The sequence below is a fragment of the Elephas maximus genome, chromosome 25 (assembly GCF_024166365.1).
Source record: "Elephas maximus indicus isolate mEleMax1 chromosome 25, mEleMax1 primary haplotype, whole genome shotgun sequence".
NCBI classification, from domain to species: Eukaryota; Metazoa; Chordata; class Mammalia; order Proboscidea; family Elephantidae; genus Elephas; species Elephas maximus.
The window spans coordinates 39,973,250-39,994,611 of NC_064843.1; the positions used below are offsets into that span (position 1 = coordinate 39,973,250).

The 21,362-nt window shown below is 42.1% G+C and overlaps 1 protein-coding gene across 9 annotated transcripts in view; it reads right to left on the reverse strand.

Annotated features, from left to right (window-relative positions):
* The window catches only part of LOC126067441 (signal-regulatory protein beta-1-like), a 173,451-nt gene extending 159,454 nt beyond the window's left edge, over positions 1–13,997 (reverse strand). For all 9 annotated transcript variants that reach the window (XR_007515401.1, XM_049869307.1, XM_049869303.1 and 6 more), the window contains exon 1: positions 13,821–13,997. Coding sequence is in view for 8 of the 9 variants with exons in the window: in XM_049869307.1 (XP_049725264.1) it covers positions 13,821–13,896 (76 nt within the window). In the remaining variant the exon portion in view is untranslated. The remainder of the gene's footprint in view (positions 1–13,820) is intronic.
* Between the last annotated feature and the right edge of the window lie 7,365 nt (positions 13,998–21,362).

A 21,362-nucleotide genomic window follows, 5' to 3' on the forward strand; every position in this document is an offset into this window, starting at 1 on the left:
ATAAACACAAGCTTAGAGAATTTGCAAGAACCAAACCAAAGCTACAAGAAATACTAAAGGATATTGTTTGGTCAGAAAACCAATAATATCAGATACCAGCACAACACAAGGTCACAAAACAGAACGTCCTGATATCAACTCAAATAGGGAAATCACAAAAACAAACAAATTAAGATTAATTAAAAAAAAATACACATAACAGGGAATCATGGAAGTCAATAGGTAAAAGATCACAATAATCAAAAAGAGGGACTAAATACAGGAGGCATTGAACTGCCATATGGAGAGTGATACAAGGCGATATAGAACAATACAAGTTAGGTTTTTACTTAGAAAAATAGGGGTAAATAATAAGGTAACCACAAAAAGGTATAACAACTCCATAACTCAAGATAAAAGCCAAGAAAAACGTAACGACTCAACTAACATAAAGTCAAACACTATGAAAATGAGGATCGCACAATTTACTAAGAAAAACGTCTCAGCACAAAAAAGTAAGTGGAAAAATGAAATTGTCAACAACACACATAAAAAGGCATCAAAATGACAGCACTAAAAACTTATTTATCTATAATTACGCTGAATGTAAATGGACTACATGCACCAATAAAGAGACAGAGAGTCACGGACTGGATAAAGAAACACGATCCATCTATATGCTGCCTACAAGAGACACACCTTAGACTTAGAGACACAAACAAACTAAAACTCAAAGGATGGAAAAAAATATATCAAGCAAACAATAAGCAAAAAAGAAGAGGAGTAGCAATATTGATTTCTGACAAAATAGACTTTAGACTTAAATCCACCACAAAGGATAAAGAAGGATGCTATATAATGATAAAAGGGACAATTGATCAGGAAGACATAATCATATTAAATATTTACGCACCCAATGACAGGGCTGCAAGATACATGAATCAAATTTTAACAGAATTGAAAAGTGAGATAGATACCTCCACAATTATAGTAGGAGACTTCAACACACCACTTTCGGAGAAGGACAGGACATCCAGTAAGAAGCTCAATAGAGACACGGAACACCTACTTACAACAATCAACCAACTTGACCTCATTGACTTATACAGAATTCTCCACCCAACTGCTGCAAAATATACTTTTTTTTCTAGTGCACATGGAACATTCTCTAGAATAGACCACATATTAGGTCATAAAACAAACCTTTGCAGAGTTCAAAACATCGAAATATTACAAAGCATCTTCTCAGACCACAAGGCAATAAAACTAGAAATCAATAACAGAAAAACTAGGGAAAAGAAATCAAATACTTGGAAAATGAACAATACCCTCCTGAAAAAAGACTGGGTTATAGAAGACATCAAGGAGGGAATAAGGAAATTCATAGAATGCAACGAGAATGAAAATAGTTCCTATCAAAACCTCTGGGACACAGCAAAAGCAGTGCTCAGAGGCCAATTTATATCGATAAATGCACACATACAAAAAGAAGAAAGAGCCAAAAGCAGAGAACTGTCCCTACAACTTGAACAAATAGAAAGTGAGCAATGAAAGAATCCATCAGGCACCAGAAGAAAACAAATAATAAAAATTAGAGCTGAACTAAATGAATTAGAGAACAGAAAAACAATTGAAAGAATTAACAAAGCCAAAAGCTGGTTCTTTGAAAAAATTAACAAAATTGATAAACCATTGATTGGCTAGACTGACTAAAGAAATACAGGAAAGGAAACAAATAACCCGAATAAGAAACGAGAAGGACCACATCACAACGGAACCAAATGAAATTAAAAGAATCATTTCAGATTACTACGAAAAATTGTACTCTAACAAATTTGAAAACCTAGAAGAAATGGATGAATTCCTAGAAAAACACTTCCTACCTAAACTAACACATTCAGAAGTAGAACAACTAAATAGACCCATAACAAAAACGGAGATTGAAACGGTAATCAAAAAACTCCCAACAAAAAAAAGCCCTGGCCCGGACGGCTTCACTGCAGAGTTCTACCAAACTTTCAGAGAAGAGTTAACACCACTACTACTGAAGGTATTTCAAAGCATAGAAAATGACGGAATACTACCCAACTCATTCTATGAAGCCACCATTTCCCTGATACCAAAACCAGGTAAAGACATTACAAAAAAAGAAAATTATAGACCTATATCCCTCATGAACATAGATGCAAAAATCCTCAAGAAAATTCTAGCCAATAGAATCCAACAACACATCAAAAAAATAATTCACCATGATCAACTGGGATTTATACCAGGTATGCAAGGCTGGTTTAATATCAGAAAAACCATTATGTAATCCATCACATAAATAAAACAAAAGACGAAAACCACATGATCTTATCAATTGATGCAGAAAAGGCATTTGACAAAGTCCAACACCCATTTATGATAAAAACTCTTACCAAAATAGGAATTGAAGGAAAATTCCTCAACATAATAAAGGGCAGCCCAACAGCCAATATCACTCTAAATGGAGAGAACCTGAAAGCATTTCCCTTGAGAACGGGAACCAGACAAGGATGCCCTTTATCACCGCTCTTATTCAACATCGTGCTTGAAGTCCTAGCCAGGGCAATTAGGCTAGACAAAGAAATAAAAGGTATCTGGATTGGCAAGGAGGAAGTAAAGTTATCACTATTTGCAGATGACATGATCTTATACACAGAAAACCCTAAGGAATCCTCCAGAAAACTATTGAAACTAATAGAAGAGTTTGGCAGAGTCTCAGGTTATAAAATAAACATACAAAAATCACTTGGATTCCTCTACATCAACAAAAAGAACATCGAAGAGGAAATCACCAAATCAATACCATTCACAGTAGCCCCCAAGAAGATAAAATACTTAGGAATAAATCTTACCAAGGATGTAAAAGACCTATACAAAGAAAACTACAAAGCTCTACTACAAGAAATTCAAAAGGACATACTTAAGTGGAAAAACATACCTTGCTCATGGATAGGAAGACTTAACATAGTAAAAATGTCTATTCTACCAAAAGCCATCTATACATATAACGCACTTCCGATCCAAATTCCAATGTCATATTTTAAGGGGATAGAGAAACAAATCACCAATTTCATATGGAAGGGAAAGAAGCCCCGGATAAGCAAAGCATTACTGAAAAAGAAGAAGAAAGTGGGAGGCCTCACTCTACCTGATTTTAGAACATATTATACAGCCACAGTAGTCAAAACAGCCTGGTACTGGTACAACAACAGGCACATAGACCAATGGAACAGAATTGAGAACCCAGATATAAATCCATCCACGTATGAGCAGCTGATATTTGACAAAGGACCAGTGTCAGTTAATTGGGGAAAAGATAGTCTTTTTAACAAATGGTGCTGGCATAACTGGATATCCATTTGCAAAAAAATGAAACAGGACCCATACCTCACGCCATGCACAAAAACTAACTCCAAGTGGATCAAAGACCTAAACATAAAGACTAAAATGATAAAGATCATGGAAGAAAAAATAGGGACAACGCTAGGAGCCCTAATACAAGGCATAAACAGAATACAAAACATTACCAAAAATGATGAAGAGAAACCCGATAACTGGGAGCTCCTAAAAATCAAACACCTATGCTCATCTAAAGACTTCATCAGAAGAGTAAAAAGACCACCTACAGACTGGGAAAGAATTTTCAGCTATGACATCTCCGACCAGCGCCTGATCTCTAAAATCTACATGATTCTGTCAAAACTCAACCACAAAAAGATAAACAACCCAATCAAGAAGTGGGCAAAGGATATGAACACACATTTCACTAAAGAAGATATTCAGGCAGCCAACAGATACATGAGAAAATGCTCTCGATCATTAGCCATTAGAGAAATGCAAATTAAAACTATGATGAGATTCCATCTCACACCAACAAGGCTGGCATTAATCCAAAAAACACAAAATAATAAATGTTGGAGAGGCTGCGGAGAGGTTGGAACTCTTATACACTGCTGGTGGGAATGTAAAATGGTACAACCACTTTGGAAATCTATCTGGCGTTATCTTAAACAGTTAGAAATAGAACTACATTACAACCCAGAAATCCCACTCCTCAGGATATACCCTAGAGATACAAGAGCCTTCACACAAACAGATATATGCACACCCATGTTTATTGCAGCTCTGTTCACAATAACAAAAAGCTGGAAGCAACCAAGGTGTCCATCAATGGATGAATGATTAAATAAATTGTGGTATATTCACACAATGGAATACTACACATCGATAAAGAACAGTGACGAATCTCTGAAACATTTCATAACATGGAGGAACGTGGAAGGCATTATGCTGAGTGAAATTAGTCAGAGGCAAAAGGACAAATATTGTATAAGACCACTATTATAAGATCTTGAGAAATAGTAAAAACTGAGAAGAACACATACTTTTGTGGTTATGAAGGGGGGAGGGAGGGAGGGAGGGAGGGAGAGGGTTTTTTATTGATTAATCAGTAGATAAGAACTGCTTTAGGTGAAGGGAAAGACAACACTCAATACACGGAAGGTCAGCTCAATTGGACTGGACCAAAAGCAAAGAAGTTTCCGGGATAAAATGAATGCTTCAAAGGTCAGCGGAGCAGGGACGGAGGGTCTGGGGACCATGGTTTGAGGGGACTTCTAAGTCAATTGGCAAAATAATTCTATTATGAAAACATTCTGCATCCCACCTTGAAATGTGGCATCTGGGGTCTTAAATGCTAACAAGCTGCCATCTAAGATGCATCAATTGGTCTCAACCCACCTGGAGCAAAGGAGAATGAAGAACACCAAGGTCACACGACAACTAAGAGCCCAAGAGACAGAAAGGGCCACATGAACCAGAGACCTACACCATCCTGAGACCAGAAAAACTAGTTGGTGCCCGGCCACAATCGATGACTGCCCTGACAGGGAGCACAACAGAGAACTCCTGAGGGAGCAGGAGAACAGTGGGGATGCAGACCCCAAATTCTCATAAAAAGACCATACTTAATGGTCTGACTGAGACTAGAGGAATCCCGGCGGCCATGGTCCCCAGACCTTCTGTTGGCACAGGACAGGAACCATCCCCGAAGACAACTCATCAGACATGAAAGGGACTGGTCAGTGGGTGGGAGAGAGATGCTGATGAAGAGTGAGCTAATTATATCCGGTGGACACTTGAGATTGTATTGGCATCTCTTGTCTGGAGGGGGGATGGGAGGATAGAGAGAGAGGGAAGCTGGCAAAATTGTCACGAAAGGCGAGACTGAAAGGACTGACTCAATAGGGGGAGAGCAAGTGGGAGTACGGAGTAAGATGTATGTAAACTTATATGTGACAGACTGATTGGATTTGTAAACGTTCACTCGAAGCTTAATAAAAGTTAATAAAAAAAAATTGGGCAAAGGATATGAACACGCACTTCACTAAAGAAGATATCCAGGCAGCTAACAGATATGTTAGAAAATGTTCTCGATCATTAGCCATTAGAGAAATGCAAATTAAAACTACGATGAGATTCCATCTCACTCCAACAAGGCTGGCATTAATCCAAAAAACACAAAATAATAAATGTTGGAGAGGCTGTGGAGAAATTGGAATTCTTATGCACTGCTGGTGGGAATATAAAATGGTACAACCACTTTGGAAATCTATCTGGCATTTTCTTAAAAAGTTAGAAATAGAATTACCATACAACCCAGAAATCCCACACCTTGGAATATACCCTAGAGAAATAAGAGCCTTTACACGAACAGATATATGCACACCCTCATTTATTGCAGCACTGTTTACAATAGCAAAAAGCTGGAAGCAACCAAGATGTCCATCAACGGATGAATGGTTAAATAAATTACGGTATATTCACACAATGGAATACTACGCATCGATAAAGAACAGTGACAAATCTGTGAAACGTTTCATAACATGGAGGAATCTGGAAGGCACTATGCTGACTGAAATTAGTCAGATGCAAAAGAACACATATTGTATAAGACACTATTATAAGATCTTGAGAAATAGTATAAACTGAGAACACATTCTTTTGTGGTTACGAGAGGGGGAGGGAGGGAGGGTGGGAGAGGTTTATTTACTGATTAGATAATAGATAAGAACTACCTTAGGTGAAGAGAAGGACAATACTCAATACAGGGAAGGTCAGCTCAACTGGACTGGACCAAAAGCAGTTTCCAGGATAAACTGAATGCTTCAAAGGTCAGCACAGCAAGGGTGGGGGTTTGGGGACTATGGCTTAAGGGGACTTCTAAATCAATTGGCAAAATAAATTCTGTTAAGAAAACATTCTGCATCCCACTTTGAAGTGTGGCATCTGGGGTCTTAAATGCTAACAAGCGGCCATCTAAGATGCATCAATTGGTCTCAACCCACCTGGATCAAAGGAGAATGAAGAACACCAAGGTCACACGATAACTATGAGCCCAAGAGACAGAAAGGGCCACATGAACTAGAGACTTACATCATCCTGAGACCAGAAGAACTAGATGGTGTCTGGCCACAACTGATGACTGCCCTGACAGGGACACAACAGAGAACCCCTGAGGGAGCAGGAGAACAGTGGGATGCAGACCCCAAATTCTCATAAAAAGACCAGACTTAATGGTCTGACTGAGACTAGAAGAATCTCAGCTGTCATGGTCCCCAAACCTTCTGTTGTCCCAGGACAGGAACCATTCCCGGAGACAACTCATCAGACATGGAAAGGACTGGACAATGGGTTGTAGAGAGATGCTGATGAAGAGTGAGCTACTTGTATCAGGTGGACACTTGAGACTGTGTTGGCATCTCCTGTCTGGAGGGGAGATGGGAGGGTAGAGAGGGTTAGAAACTGGCAAAACGGTCAGGAGAGACTGGAAGGAGGGAGCGGGCTGACTCATTACAGGGAGAGTAAATCGGAGTATGTAGTAAGGTGTACATAACTTTATGTGTGACAGACTGACTTGATTTGTAAACTTTCACTTAAAGCACAATAAAAGTCATTAAAAAAAAAAAAGACAAAGAATGCAATTATGTAATGATTAAAGGGGCAATCCACCATGAAGACATAACCACAATAAATATCGACATACCCAATGACAGGCCTCCAAAATACATAAAACAAACTCTAACAGCACTAAAAAGAGAAATTGACAGTTCCACAATAATAGTAGGAGACTTCAACACACCACTCTCAGGAAAGGACAGAACATCTAGAAAGAAATTCAAGAAAGATACGGAAGGCCACAATCAGCCAACTTGACCTCATAGACATACATAGAACACTCTTCCCAACAGCTGCAAAGTACATATTCTTTTTCAACACGCATGGAACATTCTCCAGAATAGACCACATATTTGGCCACAAAGCAACCCTCAACAAAATCTAAAACATTGCCATAATACAAAGTATCTTCTCTGATCACAATGTCATCAAAGTAGAAATTAAAAACAGAAAGAGCAAGGAAAAACATCAGTTGCATGGAAACTAATAACACCCTGCTTAAAAGCCAATGGGAAATAAAAGAAATGAAAGATGGAATAAAAAAATTCCTAGAATCAAACAAGAATGAAAACACATCATACCAAAACTTTTGAGATATAACATAGGCAGTGCTCAGGGGTCAAATATAGCAATAGATGCACACATCAAAATGGAATAGAGGGATGAAATCAAAACATCAGGGCCACAATCAGCAGGACCACTTTATGTATTTGCACTTACTAAGCCCTGGAGGGGTGCGACACCCAAAGCCTACAAAGACACTGCTGCGCAGCACACATTATTCTGAACACTTGACTACATAAACTAACTTTTTAAGTTTTCACCACAACCCTATTAGAGAGGACTTGTTATTTATTCCTATTTTATAGACAAGTAACTTGCCCAAATTTTAACACCCTATATAGTAATGGAACTTGGAATTGAACCCTGGCAGGTTGGTTTCAAGAAATATTTGTGCTTTTAATCAGTTTACTAGATGGCCTTTCAGCTGAGATGTTAGCACTTCTGGGAGGAGGAGTGGTGCTCTCCTGTCTGCCCAGAGGTCTGTGCCCAGCTCTGAGAAGGGAGTGGATGGGTGGGAGAAACACCCACATCCAGAATGTAACCCTAGGATGCTGGATTCTGGGTGACTTCATACCGTGCAAAGCACTATTTACCACTTTTTTCTATTGTTGTTGTTAAGTGCAGTCCAGTTGATTCCAACTCATAGTGACCTTATGTACAACAGAGTGAAACTCTACCTGGTCCTGTGCCACCCTCATAATTGTTGTTGTGCTTGAGCCCGTTGTTGCAGTCACTGTATCAATACATCTCATTGAGGGTCATCCTCTTTTTCACTGACCCTCTACCATGCGTGCATGATGTCCTTCTCAAGGGAGTAGTTTCTCCTGATAATGTGCCCAAAATATGTGAGACAAAGTCTCACCATCCTCACTTTTAAGAAGCATTCTGGATGTCTGTCTTCAAAGACAGATTTGTTTGTTCTTTTGGCAGTCCATGGTATAGTCGATATTCTTCACCAATGCCATAATTCAAAGGGGTCAATTCTCCTTTGGTCTTCCTTATTCATTGTCCAGCTTTTGCATGCATATGAAGCAACTGAAAATGCCATGTCTTGGGTCAGGCACACCTTAGTCCTTAAAGTGACATCTTTGCTTTTTAACACTTTAAAGGAGTCTTTTGCAGCAGATTTGCCCAAAGCAATGTGTTGTTTGATTTCTTGACTGCTGCTTCCATGGGCTTTGATTGTGGATCCAAGTAAAATGAAATCCTTAACAACGTCAATCTTTTCTGTTTATCATGATGTTGCTTATTGGTCCATTTGTGAGAGTTTTGGTTTTCTTTATATTGAGGTGTAATCCATACTGAAGGTTGTACTCTTTGATCTTTATCAACACGTGCTTCAAGTCCTCTTCAGTTTCAGCAAGCAAGGTTATGTCATCTGCACATCACAGGTTGTTAACGAGTCTTCCTCCAATCCTGATGCCACATTCCTCATATAGTCCAGCCTTCTCAAATTATTTGCTCAGCATATTGAATAACTATGGTGAAAGGATACAACCCCGACACACATCTTTCTTGACTTTAAACCACGCAACATTCCCTTGCTCTGTTTGGAAGACTGCCTCTTGGTCTAAGCAGGAGGTCCCTCATGAGCACAAATAAGTGTTCTGGAATTCTCGTTCTTTGCAATGTTATCCATAACTTGCTATGATCCGCAAAGTCAAATGTCTTTGCATAGGCAGTAAAAGACAGGTAAATATCTTTCTAGTGTTCTCTACTTTCAGCCACCATCCATTTGACATCAACAATGTTATTCTTTGTTCCATGTCCTCTTCTGCATCCAGTGCTTTCTCTACTAGTTTTGTTATATGGATATATATATATAAGAAACTATTAGAAAAATATATGTATTTTAAATAAACATATTTAGAATATAATATATATTCATATTATATAGTATATAATACAACATGTATATAAAGCACAAGCACACACACACACACACGCACACACATCCATGGGAGCTACGAGTAGTTAACCTGGTCACTGTTAACTGGAAAATTAGAGGTTCAAGTCCACCCAGAGGGGCCTTAGAAGAAAGGCCTGATGATGCTGAAAAATCAGCCACTGAAAATCCTAAGGAACGTAGGTAGTTCTACTCTGACACACATGAAGTCACCGTGATTCAGAGTCAAGTCCACGGCAATTGGAAAAAAACTACATGTGTATAAATACATATACATAGGAGCCCTGGTGGTGCATTGGTTAGGCTCTTGGTAGCTAACCAAAAGGTTGGCAGTTTGAACACACCCAGCGGCTCTGCGGGCAAAGGTCTGATGATTACTTCCATAAGATTACAGCCAAGAAAACCCTATGGGGCGGTTCTGCTCTGTCACACAGGGTCTCTATGAGTAGAAAATCAACTCCACAGCAGGCAGCAACACCTATGTATACATATACACATGCATATAATATACACATGCGCATACATACATATATCACCATTGCAGTTGAGTGGATTCGGACTCATAGCGACCCTATGGGAAAGAGAAGAACTGCCCCATCGAGTTTTCAAGGAGCACCTGACGGATTCCAACTAAAGGCCTTTTGGTTTGCAGCTGTAGAACTTAACCACCATGCCACCAGGGTTTCCACATACATATGTACACACATACGTATACACATGCTGTTGTTGTTGTTAGGTGCCGTCGAGTTGGTTCCAACTCATAGCGACCCTATGCACAACAGAACGAAACACTGTCCGGTCCTGTGCCATCCTTACAATCATTGTTATGCTTCAACTCATTGTTGCAGCCACTGTGTCAATCCACCCCGTTGAGGGTCTTCCTCTTTTCTGCTGATCCTGTACTCTGCCAAGCATGATGTCCTTCTCCAGGGACTGATCCCTCCTAACAACACGTCCAAAGTATGTAAGACGCAGTCTCGCCATCCTTGCCTCTAAGGAGCATTCAGGCCGCACTTCTTCCAAGACAGATTTGTTTGTTCTTTTGGCAGTCCATGGTATATTCAATATCCTTCGCCAAAACCACAATTCGAAGGTGTCAACTCTTCTTCAGTCTTCCTTATTCATTGTCCAGCTTTCATGTGTGTATGATGTGATTGAAAATACCATGGCTTGAGTCAGGCGCACCTTAGTCTTCAGGGTGACATCTTTACTTTTCAACACTTTGAAGAGGTCCTTTGCAGCAGATTTGCCCAATGCAATGCATCTTTTGATTTCTTGACTGCTGCTTCCATGGCTGTTGATTGCGGATCCAAGTAAAATGAAATCCTTGACAACTTCAATCTTTTCTCCGTTTATCATGATGTTGCTCATTGGTCCAGTTGTGAGGATTTTTGTTTTCTTTCTGTTGAGGTGTAATCCATACTGAAGGCTGTGGCCTTTGATCTTCATTAGTAAGTGCTTCAGGTCCTCTTCACTTTCAGCAAGCAAAGTTATGTCATCTGCATAACCCAGGTTGTTAATGAGTCTTCCTCCGATCCTGATGCCCCATTCTTCTTCATATAGTCCAGCTTCTCGTATTATTTGTTCAGCATACAGATTAAATAGGTATGGTGAAAGAATGCAACCTTGACACACACCTTTCCTGACTTTAAACCAATCAGTATCCCCTTGTTCTGTCCGAACAGCTGCCCCTCGATCTATGTAAAGGTTCCTCACGAGCACAATTAAGTGTTCGGGAATTCCCATTCTTCGCAGTGTTATCCATAGTTTTTTTTATAATCCACACGGTCGAATGCCTTTGCATAGTCAACAAAACACAGGTAAACATCCTTCTGATATTCTCTGCTTTCAGCCAGGATCCATCTGACATCAGCAATGTTATCCCTGGTTCCATGTGCCCTTCTGAAACTGGCCTGAATTTCTGGCAATTCCCTGTTGATATACTGCTGCAGCCATTTTTGAAATGATCTTTAGCAAAATTTTGCTTGCGTGTGATATTAATGATATTGTTCAATACTTTCCACATTCGGTTGGATCACCTTTCTTGGGAATAGGCATAAATATGGATCTCTTCCAGTCAGCTGGCCAGGAAGCTGTCTTCCATATTTCTTGGCATAGACGAGTGAGCACCTTCAGCGCTGCATCTGTTTGTTGAAATATCTCAATTGATATTCCATCAATTCCTGGAGCCTTGTTTTTCGCCAATGCCTTCAGAGCAGCTTGGACTTCTTCCTTCAGTACCATCGGTTCCTGATCATATGCCACCTCTTGAAATGGTTGAATATCGACTAATTCTTTTGGCAGAATGACTCTGTGCATTCCTTCCATCTTCTTTTGATGCTTCCTGCATCGTTTAATATTTTCCCCATGGAATTCTTCACTATTACAACTCGAGACTTGAATTTTTTCTTCAGTTCTCTCAGCTTGAGAAACGCCGAGCGTGTTCTTCCCTTTTGGTTTTCCATCTCCAGCTCTTTGCACATCCCATTATAATAATTTACTTTGTCTTCTCGAGATGCCCTTTGAAATCTTCTGTTCAGTTCTTTTACTTCACCAATTCTTCCTTTTGCTTTAGCTGCTCGACACTCAAGAGCAAGTTTCAGAGTCTCCTCTGACATACATCCTGGTCTTTTCTTTCTTTCCTGCCTTTTCAGTGACCTTTTGCTTTCTTCATGGATAATGTCCTTGATGTCATTCCACAACTCGTCTGGTCTTCCATCACTAGTGATCAGTGTGTCAAATCCATTCTTGAGATGGTCTCTAAATTCAGGTGCGATAGACTTAAGGTCATATTTTGGCTCTTGTGGATTTGCTCTGAGTTTCTTCCATTTCAGCTTGAACTTGCATATGAGCAATTGATGGTCGGTTCCACAGTTGGCCCCTGGCCTTGTTCTGGCTGGTGATATTGAGCTTTTCCATCATCTCTTTCCACAGATGTAGTCAATTTGATTTCTGTGTGTTCCATCTGGCGAAGTCCATGTGTATAGTCACCGTTTATGTTGGTGAAAGAAGGTATTTGCAATGAAGAAGTCGTTGGTCTTGCAAAATTTTATCATTCAATCTCCAGCATTGTTTCTAGCACCAAGGCCATATTTTCCAACTACTGATCCTTCTTCTTTGTTTCCAACTTCCACATTCCAATCACCAGTAATTATCAACGCATCTTGATTGCATGCTCAATCACATACATATACATTAATACGGAAACCCTGGTGGCATAGTGGTTAAGAGCTATGGTTGCAAACAAAAGGTCAGCAGTTCAAATCCACCAGGCGCTCCTTTGAAACTCTATAGGGGCAGTTCTACTCTATCCTATAGGGTCGCTATGAGTCGGAATTGACTCGAGTGCAATGGGTTTGCAGTTTTTTTTGGTTTATACACTAATACATATATATTACGTTTTTTATACACATACATATATATACACACATACACGAGTACATACATGTGTAAATATACATATGTATATACATATACTTGCCTATATACACACATAAACACATGCATATGTATACACACACAAACATATAATACACATATGTACAGATGCATATACACATATGTGTATACACATATATATGTCATATACACAAATACATACATATGTATGTATACACACGTGCATATACACACACATACTTGCGTATGTATTTAGGCAGCCAGCCTCCCAAGATCTATGGTCTTCAGCAGGAAGAAAGAGTCCGATGCTGCACCTTCACATCCTCCTTCAAGATGGTGCCAGAGCCTGCAGGTTAAGTCCCAGGAGGGCATGAAGCCTTCACAGGGTGCCAGGTGTGTGGGAGGTGAAGGACAAAACAGCAAAAATCAATTTCTGTCATATGGATTCTGACTCACAGTGACCCTGTGTGTGTCAGAGTAGAACTGTGCTCCATATGGTTTTCAATGACGGTGATCTTTCAGAAGTAGATTTGCTAGGCCTTTCCTCTTAGGTGTCTCTGGTGGAATCGAACAACTAAACTTTCTATCACTTAGTAGCCGGGCCCCACCCAGTGACTCTGTGGGAGGTGAGGAAGGACTGAATGAAGGACTGGAACTGCTGTGGGGTAAACCCTGCTGGATCTGGTTGGGATAGGAAAGGACCCCTCCAAGCAGTAAGACCTCCCTGGGGAAAAAGTAAGGCTTCTATGGGGATTTCTTTAGGAGTTTCTTGTTTTAAACAACTATTTAAGGAAATGTCTTAAAGATGAAGAGGCAGAGGAGAAAGAAGCCTGAGGACTGTGAGGTAATTTAAGAAGAAGGAGGGCAACAGGAGGTGAGGGGATTGGGATCCATCTGCCCCACTGCCAAGGAGGGAGGGGCACCACTGTCAAGCTCAGGCTCAGGTGAGCATCCCTGCCGGGTGGTGCCCCAGGGGGGCCACACTTACCTGTGAGTCCCAGCAGCAGAAGCAGCAGTAGGGAAAGCCGAGGCAGGCAGGGCTGGTTGGCAGAGACAGGCATCATGGTGGTCCCTGGAGCTTGCTCTTTTTGCTAATGTTGCCCTGGGGAGGCCCTGGACTCTGCTCTGCAGGGAGAGATGTAGCCTTTTCTCCTGTGGTGTCAGAGCAAGTGACTGTGATGGGAGGAAAGGGCTGTGAGACTCTGGCAGTTTCTGCTTCTCGATTGTGAAAGAGAAACCACACACCAACTAAGAGGTTCCTGAGATGAGGGTTCAAAGAAACAATGATTTTTGGAGAGGTCCTGGCCAACCCGTTCAGTGCCCACACTCTGTGCCCTAGGCCCTACATGCCATCCCAGGGACGCCGGTAGCCCTTCCTCATCCAAGAGCACCAGGGGCATGGGCTGGATGAAGGCTTCTGCCCCAGAACCTCTCAGTGATGGAAGGTGTGTCAGCCTCCTGTACCTACCCAACATCTGGGGTCAGATGAGCTACACAGCTGGAGTCAGGAGGAGAGCTCCATAGGGCCAACATTCCCTTTGGGTGGAGATCCCAGGGGGTGGGGGCCCTGTTTTCCCCACTCCAGTGCTATCAGTGGTTTCAATGTGCCTGAGTCAGTGTCTATTGAAAGATCCTGGATTTGCAGCCAGTCCCTGCCAGGGGTACAGGGATCTCTTCCTTTCTCCTTCTTGCTGGGAAGGTAGCTTTGACTGAGCAAGGAGTTAAAATCTGGGAGGGGCTTGTGGTTTCTGTTTTAGAGGATGGAGGAAGCCTGCGGTGGGAGGAAGGAAGAAGGGGACTAGGGTTGATCAACCTGCAGGGAGAGCAACACAGCTAGGACCAGAAGTACCTCTCCTGCCTGCCCCCCAGCCTGGAGTCAGCTGTGGGGAGAGCAGATAGCAGGAGCCATGCCCACACCAAGAATGTGCCTCCACTTCCCACTTCTGAACAATCATGTCCACCTCACACCATGGTGTCCAGAGTCTCTCAACCCTGAGCTCTTCAATTCTGTGGGCCCATCGCCAGGCACTGCTGTCTGTGACTTAGTTTCTTCTCTGCTCCAGGCCCCTCCCTCCTTCCTAGAGGCTGACTGTACATTTGTGATGAGAACGGACAAAATCAGTGGGGAAATCTGAGACATGACAAGTTTCCTCTTCCCTTGAGACCGTATTAGTCTAGCTTTTTTTTTTTTTTTTTTCCTTCTGAGAGAGATTCCATACAGGGGTCTTGACAAGAAGTTGACAATAGGGTTCCCTGTGACGTCCATCATCCCAACCCCAACCCCTCTTTTGAAGAATGACAGATTGTATTTTCCAGAGATGACCACGTTGCTATCCCTGTCCCACACCCTCTCGACACCACGTCCGTGTGTTGTGGGTGTCTGTTCCCCTCCTCCTGAACCTGGGCAGTCTGTGTCTACCGCCGAAGTGATGCTCTGTGACATTTTAGGCTAGATCATTCAATTTCTCTGTATTTCCATCTTGCTCTTTTGGGATACTTATTGTTCGAATCTCAGCTGAGATGCCAGCCCATAGCCAGATTCTATCACCATATAATTATAGAAGTTTCCAGATGATTCTTCGGAAACCCTGGTGGGGTAGTGGTTAAGCGCTATAGCTGCTAACCTAAAGGTCAGCAGTTCAAATCTGCCAGGAGCTCCTTGGAAATTTCACGGGGCAGTTCTACCCTGTCCCATAGGGTGGCTATGAGTTGGAATGACTTGACGGCAACAGGTTTGGCTCTTTTTTTTTTTTGGTTTCCAGATGATTCTAGCCCACGCAGTCTGAATCTTTCAATCTGAGGTCCTAGAAAAGATACAGTAGACACAAGCCATTCTTGTGCCCTGTCTGAATTCCTGACCCACTCTATCCGTGATCATAATAAAATGGTAGGTTTTGACCCCTACGTAGATTCAGAAAACAAACCTAAATTGGAGGAATTGGTACTCGAGAAGAGGGAGAGGAGTAGGACATGCAAGAACTTAGACACGAGGGTGGGATTCAGGCCCCCTATTCTCCTTCCCCAGGTGGAATTAGCTGGATGAGCCCTCAGCTTTCCTATTGGGCTTCTCCACGCCTTGTACTGAGACCCCGCACTGTGATGTAGAGAGGAGGGTGGGAGGCAAGCAGGCAGCAAGGGGAGGCTTATAAAGCTCATTGCTCCATATTTCTCCTCTCTCAGCTAGGAAGGAAGCAGCAGAGCCTGAAGCTCCCTCAGTGCAGGGGAGGGAGCTGCTGTGGTGAAGCACATCCATCCATCCACTCACTCACTCAACACCTGTTTCCCGAGGGTCTGCACTTGTGCTCAGCATGGGAGGCAGAAGGATTGGATGCCCTGCTCGGTGAGGACAGACACAGCCCCCTCCCAAGACTTAACCCCTTCTACTGACTCTTGGACATCTTTTGAAAATCCTTGATCAAACCCCATTTTCCTCATTACTATACATGAGATGGAGGCTCTTAGAGGATGTAGGGAGGTTTCTGGGGAAGTAATGCCCCTGGGTGAATTGGCTTGCACTCAGCTAATAACAGAAAGGTTGTTGGTTTGAATCTGCCCTGTGATGCCATGGAAGAAAGGTCTAGTCATCTGCTTTTATAAGGTTACGTCCAAGAAAACCCTGTGACACAGTTATGCTTTGTATCACATGGAGTCATCATGAATTTTAATAGACTCAAGGACAATAATTATTATTATTATTATTATTTGCTGGGTAAGTAGGGAGATGTGTCCCTTTCTGACCTCCAGATGAAACTTACTACCATGTGACCTTGTAGGCCCTTCTTGACCGGGTCCTTTCTAATTTCACCTGCTCCCAGATCAGGCTCTGACCACCATCTCATCCATCTCCTTGAAGCCTGAGCCTCCTTTCAACTTGAGCTCAAGCCCTCCACATCCTGCAGAATGGAGTGTTGAGACCTTTCTCATCAGCAGCACCTTGTGGCCTGTGAGGAGATCCAGGAAGAGAAGGGTGGGCAAGAAGAGCCTCCAGAGGGCACCTGGGAGCTCATCTGACAGGGCCTCCTCTCTCCCACCTGAGACCACAGGGGCCCATCAGTGACAACTCTTCCCACTGCTCTGGGCCCTGCCCAGACACAGTAACCTGAGGCAGGAGCCCAGGCAAACATTCACCTGCATCTCACACTGCTCAGTGGGGTGTCATTTAGGGAAAAGGAAGAAAAACCTCAATCATTTGATTTTCTTGCATTACCTCCTTCACTCCTCAGTCCTATGAGATGGGTATTACTGCCTCCATTTTGGTAAGAAGATCCAGGCTCAAAGATTTTACGAAACTTTCCAGGGTCAAAAGGTAGCAAGAGTCTGTCAAATACAATGCTCATTCTTGTCCCTCTAGATCAAGAAAGAACATGTACCAAGGACACCCAGAGTCCCTTCTGGGGACTAGGAGGGGCTAGGAGGGCAACGACACATCAGGGCCAAGGAGTGATCGTCTGCACCGGTAATATGTGGAGTACAGACATGATCCCATGGAGAGAACATCAAGGCTGCCCTGCTCAGCACCACAACCTGAGCTCAATCAGGACCTAAGCAAAGATTGAAACACCTCCTGTTGTTAGGGGACAGTGAGTCAGTTCAGACTCATAGTGACCCTACGTACAACAGAAGAAAACGCTGCCCGGTCCTGCTCCATCCCTACAATTATTGTTATACTCGAGCCCATTGTCGCAGCCACTGCATCCATCTATCTCATTGAGAAAGAGTCTTCCTCTTTTTTGCTGACTCTCTATTTTACCAAGCATGATGTCCTTCTCAAGGGAATGGTCTTTCATGATAACGTGTCCAAAGTATGTGAGATGAATTCTTGCCATCCTTGCTTCTAAATAGCATTTTGGTTGTACTTCTCCCAAGACAGATTTGTACGTTCTGAGGGCAGTAAATAATACATTCAATATTCTTCACCAACACCATTAATCAAAGGTATCAATTCTTCTCTGGTATACTTTATTCTTTGCCCAGCTTTTGCATGCACGTGAGGCAATTGAAAACACTATGGATTGTGTCAGGCACACCTTACTCCTTAAAATGACGTATTTTCTTTTTAATGATTTAAAGAGATCTTTCACAACAGATTTGCCCAGTGCCATGCATTGTTTGATTTCTTGACTGCTGCTTCCATGGGCATTGATTGTGGATCCAAGTAAAATGAAATCTTTAACAACTTCAATCTTCTCTTTAACATGATGTTGCTTATTGGTCCAGTTGTGAGGGTTTCTGACACCTTTATGCTGAGGTGTAATCCATACTAAAGGTATGGATTTGATCTCCAACAGTAAGTGCTTCAAGTCCTCTTCACTTTCAGGAAACAAGGTTGTGTTATCTGCATATCACGAGTTGTTAATGAGTCTTCTTTCATTCCTGATGCCCCATTCTTCTTCATGTAGTCCAGCTTCTTGGATTATTTGGTGATCATACAGATTGAATAAGTACGGTTAAAGGATACAACCCTGACAAACACCATTCTTGACTAAACAATGCAGTATCCACTTGCTCTCTTTGAACATCTGCCTCTTTGCCTACATACAGGTTCCTCATGAGCACAATTAGCTGTTCTGGAATTCCCATTCTTCACAATGTTATTCATAATTTGTTACAATCCAGACATTCAAATGCCTTTACATAGACAATAAAACACAGGTAAACATCTTTCTGGTATTCTCTGCTTTCAGACAGGATACATTTATGATCACCATGTCCTCTTCTGAATTCAGCTTGAATTTCTGGCAGTTATCTGTTGACGTACTGCTGCAGCCGCTTTTGAATGATCTTCAGCCAAGTTTTACAACAGTAGTTGAAAAATATGGCCTTGGTGATAGAAACGATGCCAGAAATTACATAATAGAAATTTGGAAGACCAGACTTCTGGCCAACATGGCTCTATAGACAGAAGCACCACACTGTCCCTCCACAGCAAAGACCTGAAAAACGAAGTAAGATGGAGACAAATGTCAGTCCTGGAAATGGAATTGTCAAATGCAGATATAGAGAACTCAGCCAAGCACCAAATATGATAACAAACTGACAGAGAACAGAGAGCTAGGAGACATACATACAGAGGTTCCCTATCAGATAATGCAGCACAGATTTGCCATCTTGGACTCCTGCCGGATATCAGCAGACGGGGAGCACAGGAAAGCAGCTTCACAGAGCTCCCAGCAGGAGACAGAGCACCTGGTAACCAGCAATACATGCTTTCCCACCCCCCATCCTTTCCCCACTGCTCTACCTATGTGATTCCTGGCTGGCAGTGGTGGCTCAAACAGCCAGGAAGAGCAGCATCTGTGTATTCACCCCACCCACATCAGAGATCAGTGGACAGGTAGTACAGAAAAGCAGCTCCACAAAGTTCCCAGCAGGAGACAGGGCACCTGGTAGCTGGCGATATATGCCTTCCTAACCCCCATCCTTCTTCCTCCCTGTCCCCCGGACTCCTCTGCTTCCCACTGGTGGCAGTCTCTTGGCCAAGAGGCAACTGCTTCGGCCCCGGGCCACTTGGATTCACCCTGCCCACACTCCCTACGTGCCCTTTGTCTGTTGCTGATGTTGCTTTTTTTCCATTTCTTTTGGTTTCCCCATGCTTCCCACAACCTAACTGTCCTTTCTCTTCAACACCTGGCTCTGTGTGCCATCTTTGCTTCCTCTTGAAAGGATTTGAAGTGCTGCTCAACTGGGGAAACACTTCCCTGGCCCACAACACCATGCTGGTGGGATCCCCATGGTTCTTTTTTTTTTTTTTCTTTCTTTTCTTTTTTTTTTAGTGCTTTGTTTTGTTTTGCTTTATTCCATTTTGTTTTGTTTAATTGTTTTGTTTTCCTTTTCATGGCTTTGGAGCCCCTTTTAGCAGGGCTGCACAGCACAGCTTAGGAGCCACTCTCCCAATTCATAGCCACGTAGGTGGGATCCCTGGGGACATTTCTCTTTTCTTTCTTTTTTTTTTTTTCACTCTTTTCCTTTCTGTCTTCAAGTCTCAGTTCTCGTCTCTCTATACTTACTTTCTTTTCTTGTCTTCTGAATACTGGCACATCGAGCCAGGTTATACTGGGCAGACCGGGAGCCATTTCCCCAGTCCTTGAAGCTGCAATGGTGGGACTGCTAGGGGCTTTTCTTTTCTTTTTTCTTCCAATTTTTTATGTGATTATTTTTTCCCTGTTTCTTTCTTTTTTCCTTTTGTTTTTCCCCTTTCTCAGTTTCTTATTTCTCCACTCCAACGGCAAGCTCCCTTGACACCCTGTTTGTTTGTTTTTGGCTCCTGTTTCCCTCTCCTCTTTCTCATAACCATATTAGTTCCACACATCACAACCTCCCCCCTCCTTCCTGCCTACCTGCACCATGTACTGAACATCATACCCCTAAGCAGCACAGGCATAGCCTATCAGAACCTGCCCAGCATTGATTACCAGCCAGTCCTGTAGACCCAAGTACATGCCAAAAACAGCCCATCCCAGCCCTTCCCCATCAGCTGGACCTGCTCTGCTGCACAGCAGTTGCATGATTGGCCCTGCCCATTGGATAAGGAGGTGAAAAGTTATCGTGACCACAGATGATTAAACAACAAAGAACACACAGCCCACCTACTCAGACGTAACCAAATAAAGAAAACAGGAGAAAACAAACAGAACTACAATTAAAAAATGAAGCAAGGAGGGGATGATTCCAGTGGGAGTCCAAAATAAAACACCAGATAACTTTCCAGTAGAATAATATTCAGAGCTATCCAAGAGTTGAAGCAAAAAGCAGACAAAGATGAGGAAAAGATAGACAAATTCGTAGACAGTACAGAACAAAAAATGGAATAATTCAGGAAAATAATACAGGAACAAAATACCAAAATAAATTCACAACTAGAAATCATACAAAAACAATTATTAGAAATCCAAAAGATAAACAACAAGATTTCAGAAATGACCAGCACCATAGAAGGGCTGAGGAGCAGATTTGAAATGATGGAAGACAGGATCAGCAAAATGAAGACAAACACTTAGATACAACAATATTTGAGGAAAAATCAGAAAAAAGAACAAAGAAAAATGAAAAAACTCTGAGAATTACTTGGGATGCAATCTAGAGCAAAAATTTGTGAGTGATTGGAGTTCTAGAACAGGGGGAGAAAATGGAAAACACATACAGGATCTTTGAAGAATTGCTGAAAGAAAACTTCCGTAATATCATGAAAGATGAAAAGCTGATCATCCAAGAAGCTCAAAGAACCCCATATAGGATAGACCCCTACATAGAATAGACCCCCAAAGAAAATCACCAAGACATATCATAATTACACTCACTAAAACCAAAGACAAAGAAAGAATCCTGAGATCAGCTCAAGAAAAATGAAAAGTCACATACACAGGGGAAATAATAGGACTAAGCTCTGATTACTCAGCAGAAACAATTCGGGCAAGAAGGCAATGGAATGACATAAATAAAACATGGAAAGAAAAAAAACGCCAACCAAGAACAATATATCCTGCAAAACTCTCTTTCAGATATGGTGGTGAAATTCGGACATTTCCAGATA